This window comes from Cydia amplana, chromosome 17 (genome assembly GCF_948474715.1).
Source record: "Cydia amplana chromosome 17, ilCydAmpl1.1, whole genome shotgun sequence".
Taxonomy (NCBI): Eukaryota; Metazoa; Arthropoda; class Insecta; order Lepidoptera; family Tortricidae; genus Cydia; species Cydia amplana.
This window is the reverse complement of record NC_086085.1, coordinates 9,309,410-9,332,571: the sequence shown is the minus strand read 5'-3', so window position 1 is coordinate 9,332,571 and position 23,162 is coordinate 9,309,410. Positions and strand designations below refer to the sequence as shown.

Here is a 23,162-nt window from a genome sequence, read left to right as displayed (position 1 = left end):
GTGACGGAAACTTAAGCGTATGCTGAGACGCAGGCGACGTAGGTCACGCAGCGCAGCACAGAGCGATTTTTGTAAAGTATAGAACGTCCTTTAGGTACGCACACTCCAGAGTAAGGACGTTCCATACTTTACAAAATCTGCTCTGTGCTGCGCTGCATGAACTGCGTCGCCTGCGTCTCATAATACGCTTAGCCTAGTGGCATTATTCATAAAAGTGTTACTGCCCTGAATTAGCTATGAATCGTTTGTCTTTATCTGTCATTTTGACTTAGATAAAGATAAGATAAAAGATAGTTTATTCAAGTAGGCATAATTACAATGCGCTTATGAACGTCAAATAAAGCTAGGTAGACCGGCTCCCTTATGTATTTGAAAGAAAGGGATAAAAAATTATTTAACTAAATCAGATCCGTAAAGTTTTATGAATAAGGTGGTAAGTACATATCTTGTCAAATAAAAATGATATTTTTGATAAAAGTTTTTATTGCCGACTATAAAGGCCCCTGTACACAATGGGCCATCGCCGGCCAAACCAAGGGACGCAGCCATGCGGTAGAATGAGATAGCAATATCACTTGCTCCCTCTAACGCATAAATGCGTCCCCCAGAATGGCGCATTGTGTACTGGGGCCTTAACAGGCAATTAATACCTACTCATAAAAACAATTTCTAAGAAACCCAAACACAAATTAGGTTGCTTTATATATATCAAAGAGTTTCTTTGCCCACATCCTGCGTCCATCATCAGATATTCGGTGGTACCATAATATTGCGTTATCAGTTATCACCCAACTTAAATAATGTATATTAAGTTTTAGCTCAATCGAATAAAGAGACGTGGGGTCTAATTTATCTTGTAATATGTACTTGATACATACATTGCAACTTAAAGGTTTGTTAGAAAAAACCTTTTAAATACCACTGTAATAGTTTCACCTACATATGCTTAACAAATAAACACTTTTACTATTGACTTCGAAATGCATGGACGTGCCTGCTGAGAAGTGTGTTCCAGGCAGAAAGTCAGAACTTTTTTTTGGCGCACTCTCTCGTTCTATAGCTAAATATTATGACTATCCCTTTTCTAAATAAGTCATTAAATAATTGAGGCTGCAGATTTTAGTTAATTTCTATCGTGTCCTCGATAACTTGAGTGTCCTCCAATATGTTATGACTGAAACAGAAACAAATAGATTAGATGAGGTCATGATTCTATAGTGGCGCAGGCTAGTACAGAGGTTCATTTGCAAATTATAAGAAATTAATGTCATTTTTAGAAAGCTGTCGTTTTTAAGTCAGGGGGATTTTATAGTTTCATTGGTCCGATTTCGTTTCGACTGAAAATAAATTAAATTTTGTTCCAGTAACTATTAATCCGTTATTTAAAGCATTTTTGTTATTATTATTTTATTAAAGAGTACCTATTATGTATTAAAGTGTAGTCTATGCCACCTGCGGCATAAAAACATACCAATGAACATCTTATTCAACAATATTTGTCTCAGTAGTTAAGCTTTTATGCTAGGGTAATACACGACACAAACATACCCACACACATACATACATACCTACATACATAGGCTGCTAAAATCATAATTCTTCCCATTGTCACGTATACAATCAAACCACTTAGGGTATTGCAAATGAAAACATTTAAAATAAGAGTACCTACTTAAATCTTTCAATTAAACTGCTGGCAATACACACTAGGCTATGCCTGCGCAGTTTAGCATGTACACTGTACAGTTCAACTGCACAGGTAAAGCCGGTTTGGAAACTGCAGTCGAATGCCTTTTTACCTGTGCAGTTAGACTGTACATAAAAATTAAATATTAATAATATTTTATCCTTATGTCTTAGATTCATGGCACAAAGTGTGGTGGTGTTTTTCTTTTGTCAATACACTTGAATTCTTACATACAAAACCAGCTTCTACAATATTCAGACAGGGTAAAAAAACAATTTTGAAAGTGAGGTCTACAGGTTCCAAAGTTTTTAATTGTTGTTACAATCATTATGACCTTTTTCTGCAGTGTGAAAAAAATGTCAATTGGTAGTTTAGTAGTGTATCTTTCAATGTTGTTAACTCTAGTTTACCAAAAACAAGTATAACAAACTAGAACTTTCTAGTTAGGTAATTAATCTACAGTTGGATCAACTTTTACAACATCCATTGTTGCCATGACAACTTCATGCAATTATAGTAGTCATAGAACAGTTTTTAACAAACTTTTGTCACTTAGTAGAACATAGTCATAGTAGAAGATCAGTGTCAATAGTTTTAAATGGCACAATAAACTCTTCATGATTTTAGTTTAAGAAAGGTGTACTTACATCTCCAATCCTTGATTCTTCTGGATCCATTTTAGACAAGCCAGTTCTCCCGGTAATTGGTTGAGTTACCGCTCACTGCTAGCGGAGCCTGGGTTGCTGCCACATTGATTTTTCTAACTTTGCAGCTCAATTAACGACAAGTCTGACAATAAAAATAGAATTTATAGATAATTGACACATTTAACAGCTAAATTGTATTCAGTGATGACTTGATGACCCTACCTGCAACGGTAGTTAGAAACTGGATTTGGGCTAATATCAACAAGATAAACAACAAACATTAACACATTAACTGCCAGCGACTCACTAGGGGAGTTCACTGTTCGTAGGCGCTTTTTGCTACATACGGTTTTTCCCGTGTTATCGGCTACACTCGTAGCGCGTAGCTCGCGCTGGCACTGAATGTTTTAAGTAATGCTAAGTTATGGATGTTTCTTGTGTCCATACTACAAACTTTGCTTAGTTTGAGATGAGGTTGATCTGTATTAATTATTAGCATAGCACTTACCGACTTCCATGCCTGCTGCCACTGATGCCACTGATCTGTACGGATCGTGCTCTCATAGAACTTGTATGCAGCACTGCACTTATCTCTGGCTTCCGAGAGGCTCATGGTCCTCCCTGTACTCCCTGTAGGCGAACAGGGGATGCTGAGTTATATATTTTGCTAGCATTTTCTTCTGCGTCAAAGAATCGACTGAAAAACATATTCATGACAAAATCAGTTATGATCAAACGAATTATAACTTTTTCTGTAAATAAATTATTGGTTTTTAGAGAAACTTACATTATGCGTGGCATTTTCTTTAGATTTCACAGCAAATCAGTATTTTTCTTCAACTTGGTTTGTATTCTGATATTTTCACTGATCACGCGCGTACGCGATGCTTGTCAATGTCAAATTATTGTCAATTGACTCAATTGTCAAACACGATTATCCGTGCATGTTATAATGTAGGTCAATTTGTATAAAGCTGTCACTCATTTAAACACTTTTCAATTTGGAAGTGTAGTAATAAAATTGACTATTCATGTTCAAACTATGTCCGACACACGTCCGACATATGAATAAGGGCAGCCATTGAATAGATTTTTCATAAGCTCTACGCATAGACAGTCGTGGTCACTATCGTATGATAGTCGATAACTTTATTCAATATCGACGTGGTAGGCTTATCGTAGCTCGGGGCCATGCTCAGCGATATGACAAATTTACCAATAACGTTAGAAGACAACGTATCATACCACGTGCAATATGATACGCCCGTGCTAAGCCCGCAGGACACTTGCATTTATATATATAGATAACGGCGAGGGTTGACGCGGGTCGCAATTAAAGCTTGCAACGCTGCAATGCAATATGGCAATATTGCGAGCTTGCATATATTAAGTAGCTATGAGACATTTTAGATGCAAAAGCGTACAAACCGAAGGACACTATTCATTGTATGAGATGTTCTTATATGTTTATCTTATGGAATCACATAAATGTAGCTTCAAATAATGAATTTAAAAAATAATTAGTAATGTCGCTCCATTTTTACATGTGCCAGGGTACTTAAAAGCATAGATAAGTACCTATAGCCAATTACAGCTGCAACATTTGGAATTATTTGAACCAGCTTGAACTCTCTCAAATATATTGCGATTAAGATGGAACGATATACTTACTCATAACAACCAGTATAACCATATATTCACGATATACAGTTATTACCTATGTTCTACATCATCTGAATGCACCTTGCTCTTTACGATTTACTAATGAGCTCTACGTACTGACATATTTTTAGTGAAAATAAGTAATACTTATTACGTTGTAACTTTGTACCTAAATAAGTACTAGTACCAATTAACTAGACGCACTTAACGCTTGATTAATAACCGAGAGTAGGTACATACTTAATTTGTTTTTATCATGTCGTAGTTAGAAAAAAATAGTAGTTAGATATTGGTACAAGGTATTATAATAAATGTTTTATTTTATGTTATTTTTGTATATAAAAATTAATTATATTACCTATAGGTATACTTATAAATATTAAATATAAAGTTATAAACCCACCAAAAGGAATTCATCTAAGTGTGTAATCTTATACCTTTAAACGAGCAATTCTTGTATATATAATTATAATATTTACATAATTATATTTCGGGGATCTCGGAAACTGCTCTACGATTTCGATGAAATTTGCTATAGGTTTTCGGGGGCGAAAAATCGATCTAGCTAGGTAGGTTTTATCTCTGGAAAAACGCGCATTTTTGAGTTTTTATATGTTTTCCAAGTAATAAGCTCGGTCTCCCGGATATTATCTATAAAATATTACATAAGTAGAATCATCACTCAAAGAATTATAAAAATATCAAACTCTATATTATTTTATAATTATAAAATAAATTATTTTATGTTCATATCATAAGGCTTTCATCAGAAGATATATAATTATTTAATTACATTATATTTTATTCAGTTCGCGTTCACTAATAACATTCGAGTATCGTACATTATATTATTTATATTATAAATCACCGCTACCCAAAAGCATTATCATGGGTGATTTCCATTTATAGAAACATGACTAACCAGTCCAGCACAAGCACATCCAGTACAAGCACTAGCACATCAACCACCAGCACAACAACAACAACAACCACTACAACAACTCCAAGTACCACCAGCTCCACGACGACGACGACGACAACGCCCAAGCCGACGACGACGCCCAAGCCGACAACAGAAGCACCGCGGCCCTACTTCACGCTGCTGCCGATCCTCACCGCACCGTATACAGCGAAGCCCACCAAAGCTGCTGCGAAGAAAGGTAAGAGCCTAACTACTACGACAAGTACAGACTACAATTCCAAGTATATAACCAGCTCCACGACTGCGACGATAATGCCGGAGTTGACGGCGACGAGGCGAGCGCTGCGGCCCTACTTCACGCTCCTGCCGATCCTCGCCGCACCGTCTACAGCGAAGCCCACCACAGCTGCTGTGAAGAAAGGTAAGAGCTTAACCACTACGGCAAGTAGGTACACCAGCTCCACGACTGCGGCGATAACGCCGAAGCCTACGACAACGGAAGCGCTGCGGCCCTACTTTACGCTGCTGCCGATAATCCCCACGCCGTCTACAGCCAAGCCCACCAAAGCGGCGATGAAGAAAGGTAAGAGCCTAATCTCCATTATGCTGGTGCACCCATCTCTATGATGCGGAAGCGCTTCAACCCTACTTCACGTTCAGGTACGACTGATGGTACGAGTACGTATGTCAATGTCTGATCCCCAAGTTTCAAATACTGACACCTTACTATAATTATAGTCAGTGTTGAAAAAGAAGGCCGATTAAGTGTCTTACGAAAAACGTAGGTATATTTCTTACTCGTATGTACAACTATTATGTTATTATTAAACATGTAGTTACTTAATATATTTTATGTGTCGCCTGCTGTTTGCTTGCGCAAGAGTGCAATAAAACGTAAACTGAAATAACAGTGCAGTGTTTTAAACTCGGCAACCTACCTATCTACATGCCTTTATTTTAATTGGCTTCCTAAACAATAAACGCAATACAATGGTTACCTAAGATCTACAACGATATTTAACAAACAAATAATGTAATACCTACATAAGTCGAACCATCACGAACTTTCTAAAAGTTTATTTAGCCAAACCGTACCTTGCCCTAATAAAGTGCCTATATAATTTTAATACCATCTCAGCGTTTCGAACTCTAATGACAAATAGACTATGAACCGATTACCATTATCAGCCCTACCACATGCATCCTCGTTCTCGAGAACAAATCAGCTGTCCCCATTGTTCGGGTTAGGATCTCTTCTATACTTGAGCCATTAGCTATATACCGATGGTGTGTGAAAACACTTTTTGCAAGTAGTTACCTCGCATCATCATCTACAAAATAATTTTCTTCGCAGGCAAGCAACAACAGAAGCTAGTGTGCCCAAAGTCAGGGCAGTCGGCGTTCGTGTTATTCCCGGTGCCGTGCGAGAACAGCGCGCAGTGCCGCAGGAGCACCGGGACCGACCAAGTGTGCTGCGAGTCGCGCTGCGTCAAGGGAGTCCCGGCGCCTCGCTCCGACCCTGTTCGGCAAGCTTCGCATCAACGTATGCCTCATTTCATTTATTATCCAGCGACATCCAAGCAACACCAACACCCTATCTTATCCTATCCTATCCCAGTTCGCCGGACGGTATCGGCCTGTGTCAGTTAGAAAAAGAAGTCGACAGTTCCGAACAACTGACAGGCCGATACCGTCCAGCGGACTGTGAATCAGTGGGCCCCTTTAGGTTAATCCTGTTACCGGACCAAATCCTAATCCGCTATTATTTCGCTGTCGTTCTTAACACACCTCCAACATGAAATCCTTCACCAGAGCCTAACTAATTAACTTAGGTACACCGAAATAAAAACGAATTTAAGAAAAATATAAATATACAAGGCCTCTAATTACGGGTAAGTCAGATTTGATAATAAAGGGCTAAACATGGATGAATATTACTTCTCAGTCAGATGGTCAGCACAGTCTTGAAAATATGAAATGTACTTTTGATAATGGCTGTACATGGACCACAGCATCATTTAAGATCCAGATCTCGTCAGTCGGTCTCGAGCATATAAACCTATTTGGTCTGTGGATTGGCTAGTCATAAAATGTTTAGGTAAAACAAAGCTTCACTAAAAAAAACTTACAGTAGGCTTAACTAAAATAATAATTTCAGCCTACCTATACGTCCCACTGCTGGGCACAGGCCTCCTCTCATGCTCGAGAGGGGTTGGGCTATAGTCCCCACGCTAGCCCAATGCGGATTGGGGACTTCTCATACACCTTTGAATTTCTTCGCAGATGTATACATCTACAAGCTTAATTACCGCTTAAACAGCTTAGCTTAGGCGTGAGGCTTAACTAGGTACCACCTTCGGTAAATTTCATACCACTTAGGTTACCTACCTATTGTTTCAGTTATCTTATCTTATTGTTTTCGGGGGCCCTTGCGGATACACTTCGACCCATAGGGATCTTTTGTGCAATTACCCCCTAGAGAAGATCCGTCAACTACTCGAGAGCTTTTCCCACCATATCCATGCGTCGGATGATGGAGCTCAGATATCCTGCTCCAAAGTCCTTCATTCTTTGTCTGGCGAGGGCGTGACATTCACACATTAAGTGTCAAATTGTTTCAGTTAATAAGTACTACCTTATCATTCATCATCTTAATCAGCTACATGTGAACTGAATTTGCATTTAGCAACCTGCCACAACTAGGCAGTTAAACACACTTAAAATTAAGAGCAAACAAATCCAGTGCGGCACGCACAGCCAGTTAGTTAAATCTTGTGCAAAACATTATCTCAGAAACGTAACCGTTCCGCGTATGCTCTAACGATCTTCATTACCGATTACAGCACTTCTCGGCGTGATACCGCGAGAGTGCCCCTCACAGCCGCTGGGGGAGCTCCTGTTCGAGGTGCAGTCTTGTAAGAGTGATGCCGACTGCTGGCCGAGGGTGTGCTGTCCTGATGGCAAGAGATCCTACTGCCGGACGGCGAAGGCCAGGCTAGACTTAGTGCCGGTAGTCGGCAATCAAATCAATCAACGTGAGTACTTAAAGTCTCTTAAATGTTTATTGAATACAAAGTATTCACAGTAAAGGTTCCGTCACAAGGGCGCGTTTTCCGGGCGGGGGTGACCGTTTTATATGTAAAAGCGGCGCGCCCCGCTCGGAAAACGCACCTGTGTGACGGAGCCTTTAGATAACTACTATAACTAGGTACGTATAAGTTTACGATGTACCATCACGCACCGTGATTGTTGATCCATTTAGGGTCCAAGCTAAATTGGTTGTTCAATACTTACTATATGAAATGTCCAATTTAGCTTGAACCCTAAATGCCTTAACAATCACGCCTCACGGTGCGTGACTGTGTCTACTCGTATAGATACCAATCTAATTCCCTCATTGTGTGCCCCGAATCTTTCGTAGAAGCGCTTAGATTTAGGTTCGGCACTAGCACGTCTACATTTCATACCATCTTCATATAATATATTCTTAAAGCTTAGTGTAAACAGACATTGAGTAAGGTATCGGGAGCTACCTACCGGTCGAACGAGATATTTTCCTATGTATTTTTCTGATTTTTCATTGGAAAAGCCAAGTCGGCACTCTTTCTCGGAAAAGTAGGTCAGTGAGATGTAATATTATTTTATCGACCTAAATTATACAATTCATACAGTTTGAAGACTCACGGTCATTAGCCTAAGCTAAACAAAAGTGAAGAAGTAGAAATTCGTAACCTCTTTTAACAAGGCCGGTGGCTGGTGTAACAAACTATTGTTTTCCTAATTGTAAGTCAAGGACGTGGCCAGTCAGTAATTAATAATATTTGGCATATAAAAACTCAAAAATTAAGTTTTATTTGGGATATTTCTACTGTTCAATAATAGTGACTTTTTACATATGTTTCTTCATGTGCCTGCCTGTTAATTAAACAAAGACAATATAAATAAACAGTGTTATCAGTTACTACGGAACCTCATCACCCCTATAATAAGACCTAGCTAGATCGATTTTTCGCCCCCGTACCTAAACCCCCATATTTAACATCACAGTAAGCACCACAGTAACACCATAGTAAGCAAATTTCATCAAAATCGTTAGAGCCGTTTCCGATATTCCCGAAATATATATGCAAGAATACTCGTTTAAAGGTATAAGATTAAACTTTAAATTTGAGACCTAAGGCCAAGCTGCATATGTGACGTTCCACGGCAAAAGGTACCTTATGGCACTTGGCGCTTACGTCGCATAGCGCCGCAATAATAATAGCGCGCGGCGGCGGAGCGGCGTTAATAATAGCGTAAGCGCCAAAGGCCATAAGGTACCTTTACCCGTGGGACGTCACATATTAAATTCAGACATTAACGTTAAAAACCAGCCAAGTGCGAGTCGGACTCGCGTTCCAAGGGTTCCGTACATTACACAATTTTTAACAATGTATTTTTTGATGTGAAACGTGAGTGAAATGTCTTCAAAAAACCCGTAAGGGTCGGATCAAAAACTAAGTAGGTAATTAAATCCGGCTCACGCTTGACTACACATCTCTAATAGTCTTTGGCATGACTCGGTGTATACTGTGTAGCTGTGGGTACAACTTTACTCAACAAGGCGAGTGTCAATTAAATGAATTTAGTTCGAGATAAAATCTGTAAAAATATTAAGTCAAGGGCCAAAAGTAAAAGGTAAGCATACTAAATTACTAAAGGATTTAAATTGGGGTCGTGTCGTGTCTGAAGGCTGCCTGCGTTTACTTGCACGCGGATGTTGGATTTTACGCTTGTTCCGTGTCCACTGTACTAACAACTTTGTTAGCAAAATCCTGTTTACCTAGTTTTGGCTGTGGGTCAATATAAAATCCTGAGTCCGCAATCCGTGTGCAGTAACGTATAGTATCGTCATTTATGTTATGCAATCGTTCGAGGAACGAGTGCAGATCGACTGCACTCTCAATAATGAGTTTCATTTACCTCATTTCCTCTGACGGTGCGAATGAACTTATACTGTGCCTAGTGATTGTTTCAATGAAATGTGTTGCCTTGCAGAAGCTTTGCCTTAACGTTTACTGCAGGGTTTAACAAATTTTAAATTTATTTCAGCGACCAGGGGCCCATTTCTTAAAAGCTTGTAACTTGTAATACAAGCGGATGTCACTTTTTGACAGCTTAGCCAATCTCAGCCTAGTACCTATTTAACTCCATTAAATTAATACATGAAATAATGTCAATAAGCATAGCTATAGTAACATTAGTAACAGACACTTAACAGGTATTAGGTATAGACCACATTTTAAGCCTTTTAAGGTTTCCGACTTTGCAAACCATATTTTAACATATGACACTGGAAACGTAGACTACGTACCTTTGGTAGGTACGATTTGAATACCCTGATCTGCTTTGCTTGAAGGTTGACTGGTAGAGAATGCCTTATAGCATTAAGTCTGCCTTTTGTATGTGTTTTCTATTGACTAAAGATTAAATAAATAGGACCCAACCATAGATCTTGATCAGGCATGTTGCGAATCTCCGCATCCGCAACCGCGGAACTTCCGCATTATTTTCAACATCCGCATCCGCATAAAATCGATGCGGATTTAATGCGGATGTGGAACAGGTCGGTACAGGAACGTCTTAGCATCGGCGTAAGTGCTAGACTGCTAGGTAATTTAGTCATTAACAAAAAAAAACCTATTAGAAATGAGCAGATGCGATTTATTTGAAATACTTCTATTTAAAATGCAAATACAAAATGCAAAATACCTATTTTGTATTTTGCATTTAAATGCCTTTTAGTAAAAAGCATTTTGTATTTTATTTGAAATACTTTTCGAGATGTATTTTGCATTTTGCATTCATTTCAAAATGCAAAATACTTTGTGATTAAGTTTAGCCAACATTACCAGTCAAACAAAATGAAATGAACGAATGACGCTTGTATTGCCGAATTTGACCGATAGAGGCGCCTACTGCTAGCCATGCCAGTCAGAGTGCGCGCCTTATTCGCTCCGTGCAAAGCACCCGTAGGGGAAGCCGAAACGATCGCAGCGCTTGATGTGGCCAATAATGACAAGATTGGTATCAGTGTTTCTGTAAATTCCCATACTTCTCAGTTATTTTAGCTTTATAATCATACTTACGATAAAAATTGGTCACGATAGCTATTGTGTGGTAAACTGCAATAATACTGGACGAAACCGTAATAGTAAATTTTATATATTTTCAACGCCGAGCTAGATATTAGCTTTTTATACCATATAGTACTATTCCAGGCTTAACAACGTAATGGCTAAACATTTTATCTAGTATATGTCAACACAGTTTTTCTTGTATGTTAATAAAATAGCTAATACAGTGTACCAACATTAAGTGATTGTAATATTAGTTATTTAAAGCCCGTCAAAAGCACACTTTTGGGACGTAGGGTTATCTGTCGTCTGTCACAAGTGTCACAACAGACATTGTGCCTTAAGCGGGAGAACATAAATTTTTAACATAAAATGTGTTGATTAAAACCTGTGAAAAAGGTCAAAGTTTTTATAATTGCAAGCATCGTACGTATCCCCAGGAAAAGGATGACTAAGTGAGTCATCAAAACATAGTGAAACATGCGTTTATTCATTGAATTTGTAACGAAACAACAACGAAGGATATTGACCGAATAATATAAAATACACAGATAATTCTTACTGTTTTCACTAAAGCAAAAACCAAGTGTATTTAACATTAAATACGAATAGATTCCGCACATTGTTAAGTACATTATAGTAAATATTTTTAAGGAATAATCTTTATTTTGTTGCGCTCGCTATTTGACAGTGCCGACCACGTTGCGAACGCTAGGTGGCGCTGCCATCGTGCACGGTCTCAATAGTCGTTTAGACTTGCGGCTCGCGGCTCGGCTCGTGGCTCGCCTCGACGCACTCGCGTTCGGCTTGTCATTCGGTTATAAACCTTATGCCGTGCCGTTAGTGTTTAAATTATATTAGCTCGACGAGCTTGCGAGCCACGAGACGAGCCGCGAGCCCACCGCTTACACTCGCGTTTCGTGGCGCGGCTCGCGGCTCGTCTCGTGGATCGCGCGAGAGTCTAAACCGGCTATTATGTCTGACTAGTGTCAATGTCAAACGAAAACGACGAACATGATCTATGGCTATGAAACGCAACGCCGCTGACGCCGACGATTCGATTTCACTGATTTATTGTTTGCTGGTGCTGGTGAAGTGGTTACTGATTTGATTTGATTACCTACTTTTATGATATTGAAGTGTTGTTGTTATCCCTACAATACTGGAACGGCTATGTACTGTACTACAACAAGATAATTTAGATAATGTAAACATTTACATGATTTACATTATTGATACGCGTACCTACTGATAAATATGACCATAATGTCATGCATAAGGTGCCATGTTATTAGACGTTTTTGTTTGGCTCGGCATTGTGTCTCTATTTCTCATGATAAATAAGTACCTAAAATAAATAAAAATATCTGAGATTTGGTCAAAAGGTATTTTATTTTGAAAAAGTATTTTGAAAATACCTATTTTGTATTTAGCATTTGAAATACAAAACGCAAAACTATTTGGTATTTTGCATTTGAAATAGTAAATCTGAAAAGTATTTTGCATTTTGTATTTAAATGCTTTTTTAAAACCATTTTGTACATCTCTGGAAATGAGCAATCAAGCGTGAGTGGGACTTAATGTACGGAACCCTTGGAACGCGAGTCCGACTTGCACTTGGCCGGTTTTTTTTTAAATTACTAAAATGTAATATTTGACGTTTTTTATGGTACTATCTTGACATCCGCATCCGCGGATGTGAGCCTTTAAAAATCCGCATCCGCGGATGTCAAAAAATCGGCATCCGCAACATCCCTGATCTTGATGTCGATCTCCAATTCTCCACCGGACCCTTGAAGTTAACAAAACTTATATTTTCATATACCTACCTTATTACAGCCGTGCGTGCTCTGGAGCCGTACCTGCAGTGCACGGCGCCGCCCAAGCCCGACGTGTTCCCGAAGCAGTGTCAATCCAGCGTGGACTGCTTCCCTAACCTGTGCTGTGCAGAGGGCGGCAAGAAACACTGTCGGCCGCCACAGAGGAGTCTGCTAGCATTGTTAGCAGGCATGGGACAGGTAATTGTTACACCTTGTTTTATTGCACGTTGTGCCTGATTTGGAGCTATTTTGATGCCATAATTATATCAATATTTGTATGTGTTTTGGCAAGTCTGCAAACATTTAAATGTCACTCATGATTAGGGAGTGTTCCTATTTCCTATATACAGTAAGTAAGTATATAAGTATAGCAAGTGTATAGTAAGTCAAACCAAATTGTCAGTAAATAAGAATTATTATAAAACAAAAAACCCATACTCATCCTTTTCTTTTGGGTGCTAGTACTAGTGTAAGACAAAGATAGTATGATTCTCTATGTTTGAAATGAGACAGTCCTTTGACAAACTATAGGAAAAAGCGGTCTAATGCTTCAGGTTAAGTAAGCTTACGAGTAAGGTGCTATACTAAATACTTTCTTTTTACAGAGATTTGGAACCACCCTAGTGAACCTGCGGCAAGCACAAGCAAATAGAAATAATAATAAAATATAAAATAGGAATTTAAGTGACCATACTTATTAATAATTTAATGTTTTGTACTTTTATATTTGAAATAAAATTGTTGTTCTAAAGTTTGTCTCAATTCAACCCTTATTTTTTATTTGAGAAAACGGAGAGAAAGAGGCAAGTAACATAAAAAAATAATATTATTATTTTATGCCAAATTGCATGTAAAACAGGCCTAACTTAATGGAATGCAATACATGACTTCAATGTTGTTTTTCTAGTGTCAGTTTCAGGGTTTATCTAAATAAAACTTTAAGATATGGATTTTATAATGTATTATACCTTAACATTATTGAATAGCTCCCGCATTTAGTCCAGCTGAAACAAACAAACATTTAATTAGATGGATAAAGATGTGGTTCAGTCAGCAGCAGAAGTTGCTAAGCGGGCGAGGTGTTCAAAATTACCTTGACACGCTCTTATTCTCTTAACAATAAAGTCACGTCAAGATCATTTTGAACACCTGGCCCACTTAGCAACTTCTGCTGCTGACTGTTCAACTGAATGAGGACTGGAATGAATAATACAGGAAGTTAATGTAAATCTCAATCTCAAATACATCCTCAAACATGTGGTAGTGGGTGGCACTGAACCGGTGATCACTAGAGTTAGACCAAGATAAGACTGCAGCGAATTTGATAGCCCCCCACTATGCAAGTATTATTTTAAATAAATACTGCTATGAAATTATGACTAGCCTGGCACTCTCCATACAAAGATTTGATAATTAGGGTGTTTGACTTTGAGCATCCTCGGGTAACTGAACTGTTGACTGAGATAGCATAGCATCCCCACTTAATGTTGTACTAGTAAAACGAGTACGTTAGAGGTACTGGATCTAGAAATGATACGTAGAGCTACTAAAACTTAGAACTGGGTAATAAATTTAATAACCAATGTGACATTAGAATTTACACGTACCTTCTTGAAGCCGATGTCGTGAGCGTACTCCCTGAAGCACTGTCTGCAGATGTTCAAGCCGTATTTACGGATAAGTCCATGACGGTTGGAGCAGGCCCGGCTAAAATAAAATAAATCTCATTTAGCACTTCTTGTTCAACACGTGTGCGCTACATGGTCGAAGGAGACCTAACCAAGACAACTTGTTTTTTGGGCATTTTAGTGACGTACCATGAGCGGGATCCCTGTCCGTATTTGCGGGGGTGAGAATACCAGATGTTAGCGTGACCCATGGTGAATTACTTCAATATTTTTGGCTCAAAAGCGCCGAGAAACGTCTAAAATGGCGTACGCCGTAACCTGAAAGAACGAATGAATGAAGTAGTTACCGAACGAATGAATGAATGGACGATACAGATTATATAATGAACGAAGTAAACGAATGAATACAATACATTTAAGGATTATCTGTGGGAGCTAGTGATGTAAATGTAATCGGTAAACTGAATTGCCATATGCAAATATTACAAACGCCTCTGCCGGGTGACGTGATATCAAGCTGTCAAGGTGAAGGTGAACGTCCGACGAGTGACGACTGACCGCGCCACCCGCGCCACGGTTTTGCGGTGTATGAAATTTCTTCTACTCATTTCACCGGATCAGAGGTATTACTTAAATTATATATTAGATTCCTTCCCTCCTGCTTTTATTGCACTTCATTTTTGTCTTAATAGTCTTATACATTTGCTTTGCAAAACACGCTTTTGTTTAATACGTACCTATGTATAATATTTTATGTAGCGGTTCAAAGATCGAAAAAGGATCAAAGATCAAAAATATTTTTTGTATATATTAATTTCCTAACATACATTTAAGATTTTTAAAATAACTGCACAACTTTCGTAACATTCACTACGAGCAGTCTCGTCTACTCGGTTCAAATTGTGAAAGGAAATACATGTATATAACTTTACATATTGCTTATAAATCAAGTATAAAATAACATAATAAACAATCCTAGTATATAAAATTTGCCTTTACCTGCAGTTAAAAACAACCAGTACAGGTAGCAGACTTGAGCAATAGAACTGTTTTTTTTTTTACAAAATGACATTGTGGTTGCTCTGCAAGCCTGCAAGCAAACCATGTGTTTATTCTTCTGTAACCATGATAATCCGTGTAATGTTGATATGTGAACTTATCATTTGTTTTCAAAGTCATATCTAAGACAAACATTTATACACCCATTTGCTTGGGGTCTAAAAAGACTTTAAATATGACTTGTTTGTGCACTATCTTGAAATTATGTAGACAGCTAAAACAAAGATAAATAAGACAATGACACATCTGTTTTGCATTGGAACCCGTAGGTGGTTTTAGCATTTAATATTTGTATTGTATTGTTTGTTCTAGGTGAACACGGACAAAAATGGGCTTCATAATCAGTTTTATTAAAAAAATTATAAAACTTGTTTTGTTTTTGGCTATATTTGTTGGTATCATTGTTTTGATACCCAATTTACCACCATACACCAAGTTTACAAGTATTGAGTAAGTTCTAATCTTCTAATAAATGATTTGAAACTTTAATGATGTCCTCTCTAGAAGCTGGAATAAGTACTAACCTGTTTTTTCTGTCTACAGGCTTGCACCCACTCAGCCCAGAACTGGTCCTTTAGCACCCAATGGGGCTTTAAATAATGCTCAAAGAATACATGTGGGCAAAGTTCTAGGGCCAGAGGCCTTTCAAGTAGCAAATGGCGAATTATTCACTAGTCTGGCAAGTGGAGAGATTGTCAAGTTGTCTCCTGGTGGTCATGTCACTTTTGTGACCAAAGTTGGACAACCATGCAGTGAGTATGCTAATAAGACTCTAATTAGAATCACAAATATTAAACTCAAGCTTAAGCAAACACCTTTTTCAAATGTTTATATGTATGATACCTCTTTTACTTGCTTCTTAGTTAGAGTTCTCTAACGCCAAAGTTTTTCTTTATGACTAATATGTACTCACTACATGAGTAATGCTTACTGGCCAAGCTCTATTAAACTCCTTATACAGACATATAAAAAAATAGTGTTACAAATTATATAATATTTTCTCACTTGTATAGCTGGATTGTCACAAGAACACATATGCGGAAGACCACTTGGATTTCAAATTGATGCTAACAAAAATGTGCTATATCTTGTTGATGCATACCATGGTATTTGGAAGACCAATCTTAAGACTGACAAGAAGCAACTTTTGGTGTCCCCTCGAGTTGCAATAAATGGCCGGGTACCCAGATTCTTCAACCACATTGCATTGGCCAAGAATGGAGACTTCTACTGGACTGACTCTAGCAGTGACTTCAGCATAAAAGATGGTGCCATATCTTTACTTTCTGATCCATCTGGGAGGTAAGCGGTGACACAGTTTTCTGCCTTTTCGGTCTGAATATCTTTATACTTCTTTTATTGAATACTAGCTTCTGTCGGTAACTTTGTATGCATGGTATGATGATGATTGATACAAACTATATGTCCTTCCCCTGGCTTCAAACAATCTCCATCTCCATTTCATCTACATTGGTTCAGCGGTTTGAGTTTAACAGACGGACAGACAGAGTTACTTTCCCATTTCATTTATAATATTAGTTGCTGATTTTCCGCCCTGAAGGAACTCAATACCTAAAGACTAGCTTATTATGCCTAATTTATTAATTTATTCCACTTTCCTTTGTTGGAAAGTTAATGTCAAGAGCTGTGTTTCTTATTTAAGTAAATTCATTATAAGTTTTGTTACATTGAAATATTTTAAATACACACTGATAATAATTTAGGATTTTTTAAGGTAAGGTAAGGATTTGTAAACCTTATCTCTTTGCAATAAGACTTACAAAGAGTCAGTTAACTGTGTAAATGACTGTACATATTACAGTACAGAAGTGTGGCTGTCTTGTGAAACCATTGGTTGGGAACTCTTGAACTAGAATAAAAGTATTAATCACACTTGAAATTTCAGACTTTTCTACTACAACGCGGCCAAGAATGAAAGTAAAGTACTCCTCGACGACCTTTGGTTCGCCAATGGCGTGGCCATATCCCCCGACAACCAGTTCGTGGTCGTAGCGGAGACCAACAGATACAGGCTTATGAAGTACTACATTGACGGCCCCAAGAAAGGAAAGAGTGAGGTGTTTGTTGACGGCTTGCCAGGTAATTATATGATTATTTTTGCACTTTTATTGGAAAAAGATACAAGGGCTCAGGTCAGGTGATAATAATTTTAATAGTTTTGGCCAGGGATCGGAACCGGTTTTTTGCAAAAACATCGAAATAACCATATTTTTGGAATTATTTTATACTCGAAATGTAGGACTCAGTTGTGTGTTTAGGTAACGACTTCGTATTATTAGATTGCCCAATTAGAAATGAAGTAATTAGCAAAGAACGAAAAAATACCGTTTCCGTTCCCATACAACAAATACCGGTATCCGATCCCTGGTTTTGACGATCAAATTGTTATAATCGAACCCTGAGTTGTCGGAAACACGTGTGGCCTAATGTTTTAACCATTTTAATCTGATAGGTCTCTTTATAACATTTACACACTTAGTTTTTTTTTAAAGACATCTTTTGTTTTAGAACAATCATGAAAAATTACTGCTTAAGAAATAAAACATTATACCTAAAAAAATATATAGTTAATGAATGTAACCCGCCGTTTATTACCCACGGTCACGACTCAAAGTGTAAATAATTTATTAACTACAGACATTTACTAACATTATTCATGCAGAAATGGTAATGTTTATGCTTTGGTTGCTAGACATGCTAGATAAGGTGTCATTTTAATAACTCCGGGCGTGGCAAACGATTTTCGAATGGTAATTTTTTATTTATTAAAGTTTTACTTAGGCTGTATTTTAAATAATATGCTCACGCACATACCTAATAGAAGCTATTCACATTTTTAGTAGACTTATTGAACAGTTTCTTTATCATGTAAACTTGAAGCGTTCCGACGGCACACATGAAGGTGATCTGGAAGGCGGACCACAGGTCGACGATGAAGGTGTCCTCGAACGCCGCGTAGGTGTCGCGCGACTTGCTCGCTCCGTAGATGTCCAACAGATGGCGCGCGCGCACTACGTGCTTCAGGGTGCGCGTGAGCGAATCTGCAATATGCGCCACCTCGATGTAGTAAACCTCCCCGTTCGGCAATGTGCCCGTCCACTCTAAGACTTCTTTTTGTTCCACTACACCAACTCCGGGCTCTGTTGCATTCTCAATTGCCTCAGCAACTTTATCCTCTATCATCACAGACACAAACACTAACTTTGAGTTCATCACGCTGAATGTGTTGTCCAAGCAGAACACATAGTCCCCGTCCTGCTCCAACTCCATTATAAGCGAGTTGTAGGGCTGTTTGTAGTCTGAAACTAGTTCTCGCCCATCGGGCGCCACGACATCGAACGATATGTCCAGATCTCCATGTTGTCCGTCGATCACTTGGTACGTAGCTTCGAGAATCTGACCGGCTTTCCCCTTCTCGAAGAAACATGTTCTGTCGCCTGGCTCTACTCGGAAATTCATGTCCGTTTCGTAGGTCGTCACTTGAGCGGCACATGCTCGTAGAATCAAAAGTAAAAAAACTGGGATGTACATTTTGTTAGCTGTATCCACGTTACACTGTTGCAAGAGCGCGTCTGACTTTCGTAGAGGTTTGTTTGAACAGTTGCGCGGCTGTAGTCATCATTGCGCATAGAAATAGAAGTATCATATCATATCTGTTTTGTGCAATTTTTATAGCAGAAAATTTCGATTACTTCCAGGAGGTATATGGATATTATTTACTTATGTACTAAAACTAAGATTTTTCACACCTATGGGTAATTGGAGATCAAGACCTAAATCCGGTTGTAGCAATCATAATCGAGGGGCTAATTTAACCTTTCAACTCCGAGCACCTCGTCATCTCTTAGACACACATCTTTTAAACATTTCTTAAATTTTTAAGTAGTTAACATTACAGACTGTGGTGAGTGTGGTGCAACCGCATTCGCATGTAATCATTAACACCGGAATAACCATTCACCTAATGTTGAATTTTATAATCGCCATCATGACTTCACGCGATCTAATTTGGCTGATTAATGCGTGTAAACATTTTAGAGAGTAGCATAATTCCTTTTTGCAGTCGATAAATGCACGCAAAACATAACTATGTCTCAATTGGATAGAGCGGATTCTTTGTAACAAGGTCAAATTATACAGTCGGAGGCAGGAGTCGGAAATTTTCAATAATAAATTAAATTAATACGATAATATGTAAATAGTTAAACTGTCGTCAGTTTTCGATAAGAGCAATTTATGTTTTATTGATAATGGTCGGAAGCGGGACGCGTCTTTCTATACTGACTAAGTATTTTAACCCCTATACAATAATCAATATAAGGTTGCGTCCATCATTTACGTCTAAGATATAGGCGATTTTTCATTCCCCTCGCCCTCTGTTGATATTTTGCTTGATACTCTCAAATCTTAAACGCCTAACGTAAATATTGGGCCCCGCGTCGCTCTGCCATCAAGATATGGAATGTAACTACTGTATGCAAGGTTCAAATTCCTTTAATCTAAATAGTAAGGATTCCAACAGTTTTACAAAAGGAAGTGTTGCGAGCACGATGCTTGTTTTAATGTTGTTTTATATGTATAAATTAGTCTTAATTTAATTTAATATAGTCGTTAAGTTGTATCTTCCTTCTGTGTAACTTTTATTTTACTATTTGTTCACTTTACGTTATTTGATGTCTTTTTCTTCTTGTCTGTTACCCTCCGTGATTCTTCTCACTTGATGGTCTCATCGGAAGACCAGCGCTGGAAGCCACCAGCAACATGCTGAGATGAGGCCATTTCGTGGCACTCTAATCTTATTTTGTGTTTCTTTCATATTATGTATTGTCTGTGCTTACGAATAAATTATATTCTATTCTAACTGCCTTCCAGGTGTTCCGGACAACGTGCGCGCACTCCCCGACGGGTCCGGAGTCCTCGTGGGCCTGTACACGGTCTTCGACGACGAGCACCCCCTACTAACGCGGTCCATGTCGGAGGCCCCCGTCGCTAGGAAGTTCCTGGCGCGCCTGCAGACCCTGATCGAGCTGCCGTTCGCTTATCTCAACACTGTGTATCCGCACTTTTTGTTCGAGGATGTCGAGTATTTCGTAAGTGTTTGTCTTGTACCTATTCGACGATCTATCCACTCAGCTGTGACCAGGGATCGGAACCGGTTTTTTGCAAAAACTTAGAGATAACCATATTTTTCGAATTATTTTATACTCGAAATGTAGGACTCAGAGGGCCTACCGCGAACCACGTTCGACATGTTACCTGCCTGCCACACGTACGAATTAACAAGCGCGACAGAGAGGCAACACGTCGAACGTGGTTCGCTGTAGGCCCTCAGTTGTGTTTTTAGGTTACGACTTCGTATTATTAGATTGCCCAATTAGAAATGAAGTAATTAGCAAAGAACGAAAAAATACCGTTTCCGTTCCCATACAAAAAATACCAGTATCCGATCCCTGTGTGACACACATCAATGTCGCTGGCGATCATAATAATTATTATATCCACTCACGAGTTTAGTGTCATGAGCACAGCTACATCAAATAAATATTATTTTTTACCAGCCGAAGAAGCTTCAAATGATTTACAATGTTTATAATATTTAATATTTTTCTCGTTCTAGATCGGGCACTTCAAGAGCGTGTCCGGCATTGTGCCTCCAATGGCCGGTTTAGTACAAATAGACTGGAACGGAAAAATCGTCGCATCCTACTTCAACACCGACAAGAGCTTGAGCCAAATCAGCGACGCGATTGTCTACAACAACAAACTGTATATAGGCAGTCCTCATGCGAATTACATTGGTGTCGTACCCACCCCGCCGCTGCTGCAGAAAGCCTTCGCTTCCACTGCTAAACCCAAAGTAGAAGAGAAGAAACAGGCTGCGAAAGTGGCTAAACCAGTAGATGCTCCCAAACCGACTACCACTACGACACCTAAACCTACAACGACTACACCAAAACCTACTACCACTACTACGCCTAAACCTACTACCACTACTACGCCTAAACCTACTACAACTACTCCTAAACCGACGCCCGCACCAGTCAAGCCCGCGCCGGCGAAACAAGAAGCTAAACCCAAGCCACCTGAACCTACTAAACCTGAAGTAAAAACAACTACATCCAAACCAGCAACTCAGAAGCCCGTTGAAACGAAACCTACTCCGAAACCAGCTGAGAACAAAGCTAAAAAGGAAATGAGTGGATCTCCTAAAGTTCCTCATGACAAATCCGCACCCGAACAGATCCCCATCCAAGAGGAGATTCCTTCGGACACGGCCAAGCCCAATAAGGAAACATTAAAGGTGATAAAAAAGGGCGGTCCGACAGAGATTCCTAACCCACATTTGTAAGTAGTATTAAAAAGGAGGTTAGTAATTTTACGTCACCCTAGGCCCGTAATTGAGTTTTTCTTCCCGCTACGCGAGATGAAAATCTCACTTCCTGGCAAGGCAAGACTTAAAACTTTATACAAACCACGGGCCGTAATTCGTAAAGCCCCAGATCGCATATTTATGGCCCTCACCTTCGGTTCGGGCCACAAACACCTGCGATCTGTACGGCTACCATCAGTTTGGCTCTGACATAAACGCCATCGAGAACGTAATTTACTTTCTATACATCTCGCTCGTACTCGCATATTAGTGCGAACGAGATGTATAGAAAGTAAATTACGTTCTCGATAGCGTATATGTCAGTTTTGACACTGTCAGTGGCTCATGGTACGGGCTCTGGAGCATTTACGAATTTACCTCCCTAGGTACATAATGTACTATAACTTTTAATGTTCACCCGCTTACTTATCACTCTTATCAGAGCGTATACAATTCAATTCACAAAGCTAGCACGAATGGAACGAATGAGTGGATGAAAATATCTATGGGAGTGTGACATTAACCAACAAAATACCGATACAGGTGTCGCGCATACAATGAAAGCTTCGTTCATTCTATTCCTGCCAGGTTTCGTGAAACGACCTTGTAAGTAAAACGTGTGAATGTGGTTGTGGTCCGAGAAAGTTGAAATTACGCTCTCACGAGTCCTCGCGAACAAATTCGATCAAAATTTTTAACTTAATCAAAATTATGGGGACTCATTTTATTCAGTAATTATTTGAATGTTACTAAATATCATTCCAAATGATCTTTTAACATAAGTATATTCTTTTTAGACTGAAGTTTTATCTTGTCCATTCCTTTATTGTAATGATATAGTATAGTATTTTTTTCCTTTATTGGCATATATACAAATTATCAAATTATTATTATTGTTGTTTTTGGTGGAATGAGTGTATTAGATCGAAAAAATCGATGAAAATGTCTTTATATTGTGATCTTCCTAGAAGGTGTTATTTGTTAGACATGATATACATATGTATGGTATGGTCATAATTATTGTATGTATTAGCACCAGTTTTTGTACACTGTTATCCACTTCACATTTTATTGCTTTGGAATTTATTATGGAGTAATGAGTATTTTAATTATTTTTCTAAGAGTTCATCGTATTTTAACACATTCACTACCAGGAACCCACCTGGTGGGCGCTCGTAAACTTTGCTATAGACGACCGGTTTCTGGGGTAGTGCGCCGTTTTTTGTCTGG

At 38.7% G+C, this 23,162-nt stretch overlaps 4 protein-coding genes across 4 annotated transcripts in view; 2 read left to right on the top strand and 2 right to left on the bottom strand.

The window, feature by feature from the left end:
• LOC134655927 (mucin-2) overlaps positions 1–13,605 on the top strand; it is a 35,639-nt gene extending 22,034 nt beyond the window's left edge. Inside the window, exons 3-7 of the mRNA XM_063511437.1 lie at positions 4,906–5,156; positions 6,273–6,461; positions 7,762–7,953; positions 12,874–13,052; positions 13,460–13,605. Of these exons, the coding sequence (XP_063367507.1) occupies positions 4,906–5,156; positions 6,273–6,461; positions 7,762–7,953; positions 12,874–13,052; positions 13,460–13,525 (877 nt within the window). The 3' untranslated portion in view covers positions 13,526–13,605. The remainder of the gene's footprint in view (positions 1–4,905; positions 5,157–6,272; positions 6,462–7,761; positions 7,954–12,873; positions 13,053–13,459) is intronic.
• A 195-nt stretch (positions 13,606–13,800) lies between these two features.
• LOC134656131 (small ribosomal subunit protein uS14) lies at positions 13,801–14,833 on the bottom strand. The gene is made up of 3 exons (XM_063511650.1): positions 14,672–14,833; positions 14,462–14,561; positions 13,801–13,858 (listed from the first exon to the last, which is right to left on the bottom strand). Exons 1-3 carry the CDS (start codon positions 14,731–14,733, stop codon positions 13,850–13,852), a joined length of 171 nt encoding a protein of 56 aa, XP_063367720.1. The 5' UTR covers positions 14,734–14,833; the 3' UTR covers positions 13,801–13,849.
• A 163-nt stretch (positions 14,834–14,996) lies between these two features.
• Positions 14,997–21,936, top strand: LOC134655790 (adipocyte plasma membrane-associated protein Hemomucin). The gene is made up of 7 exons (XM_063511252.1): positions 14,997–15,105; positions 15,854–15,991; positions 16,085–16,293; positions 16,555–16,843; positions 17,448–17,641; positions 20,435–20,652; positions 21,180–21,936. Exons 2-7 carry the CDS (start codon positions 15,870–15,872, stop codon positions 21,909–21,911), a joined length of 1,764 nt encoding a protein of 587 aa, XP_063367322.1. The 5' UTR covers positions 14,997–15,105; positions 15,854–15,869; the 3' UTR covers positions 21,912–21,936.
• Positions 18,373–19,128, bottom strand: LOC134655791 (transmembrane emp24 domain-containing protein 5-like). Its single transcript, XM_063511253.1, has one exon. The coding sequence runs from the start codon at positions 19,091–19,093 to the stop codon at positions 18,377–18,379; it is 717 nt and encodes a 238-aa protein (XP_063367323.1). The 5' UTR covers positions 19,094–19,128; the 3' UTR covers positions 18,373–18,376.
• Positions 21,937–23,162: the final 1,226 nt, after the last annotated feature.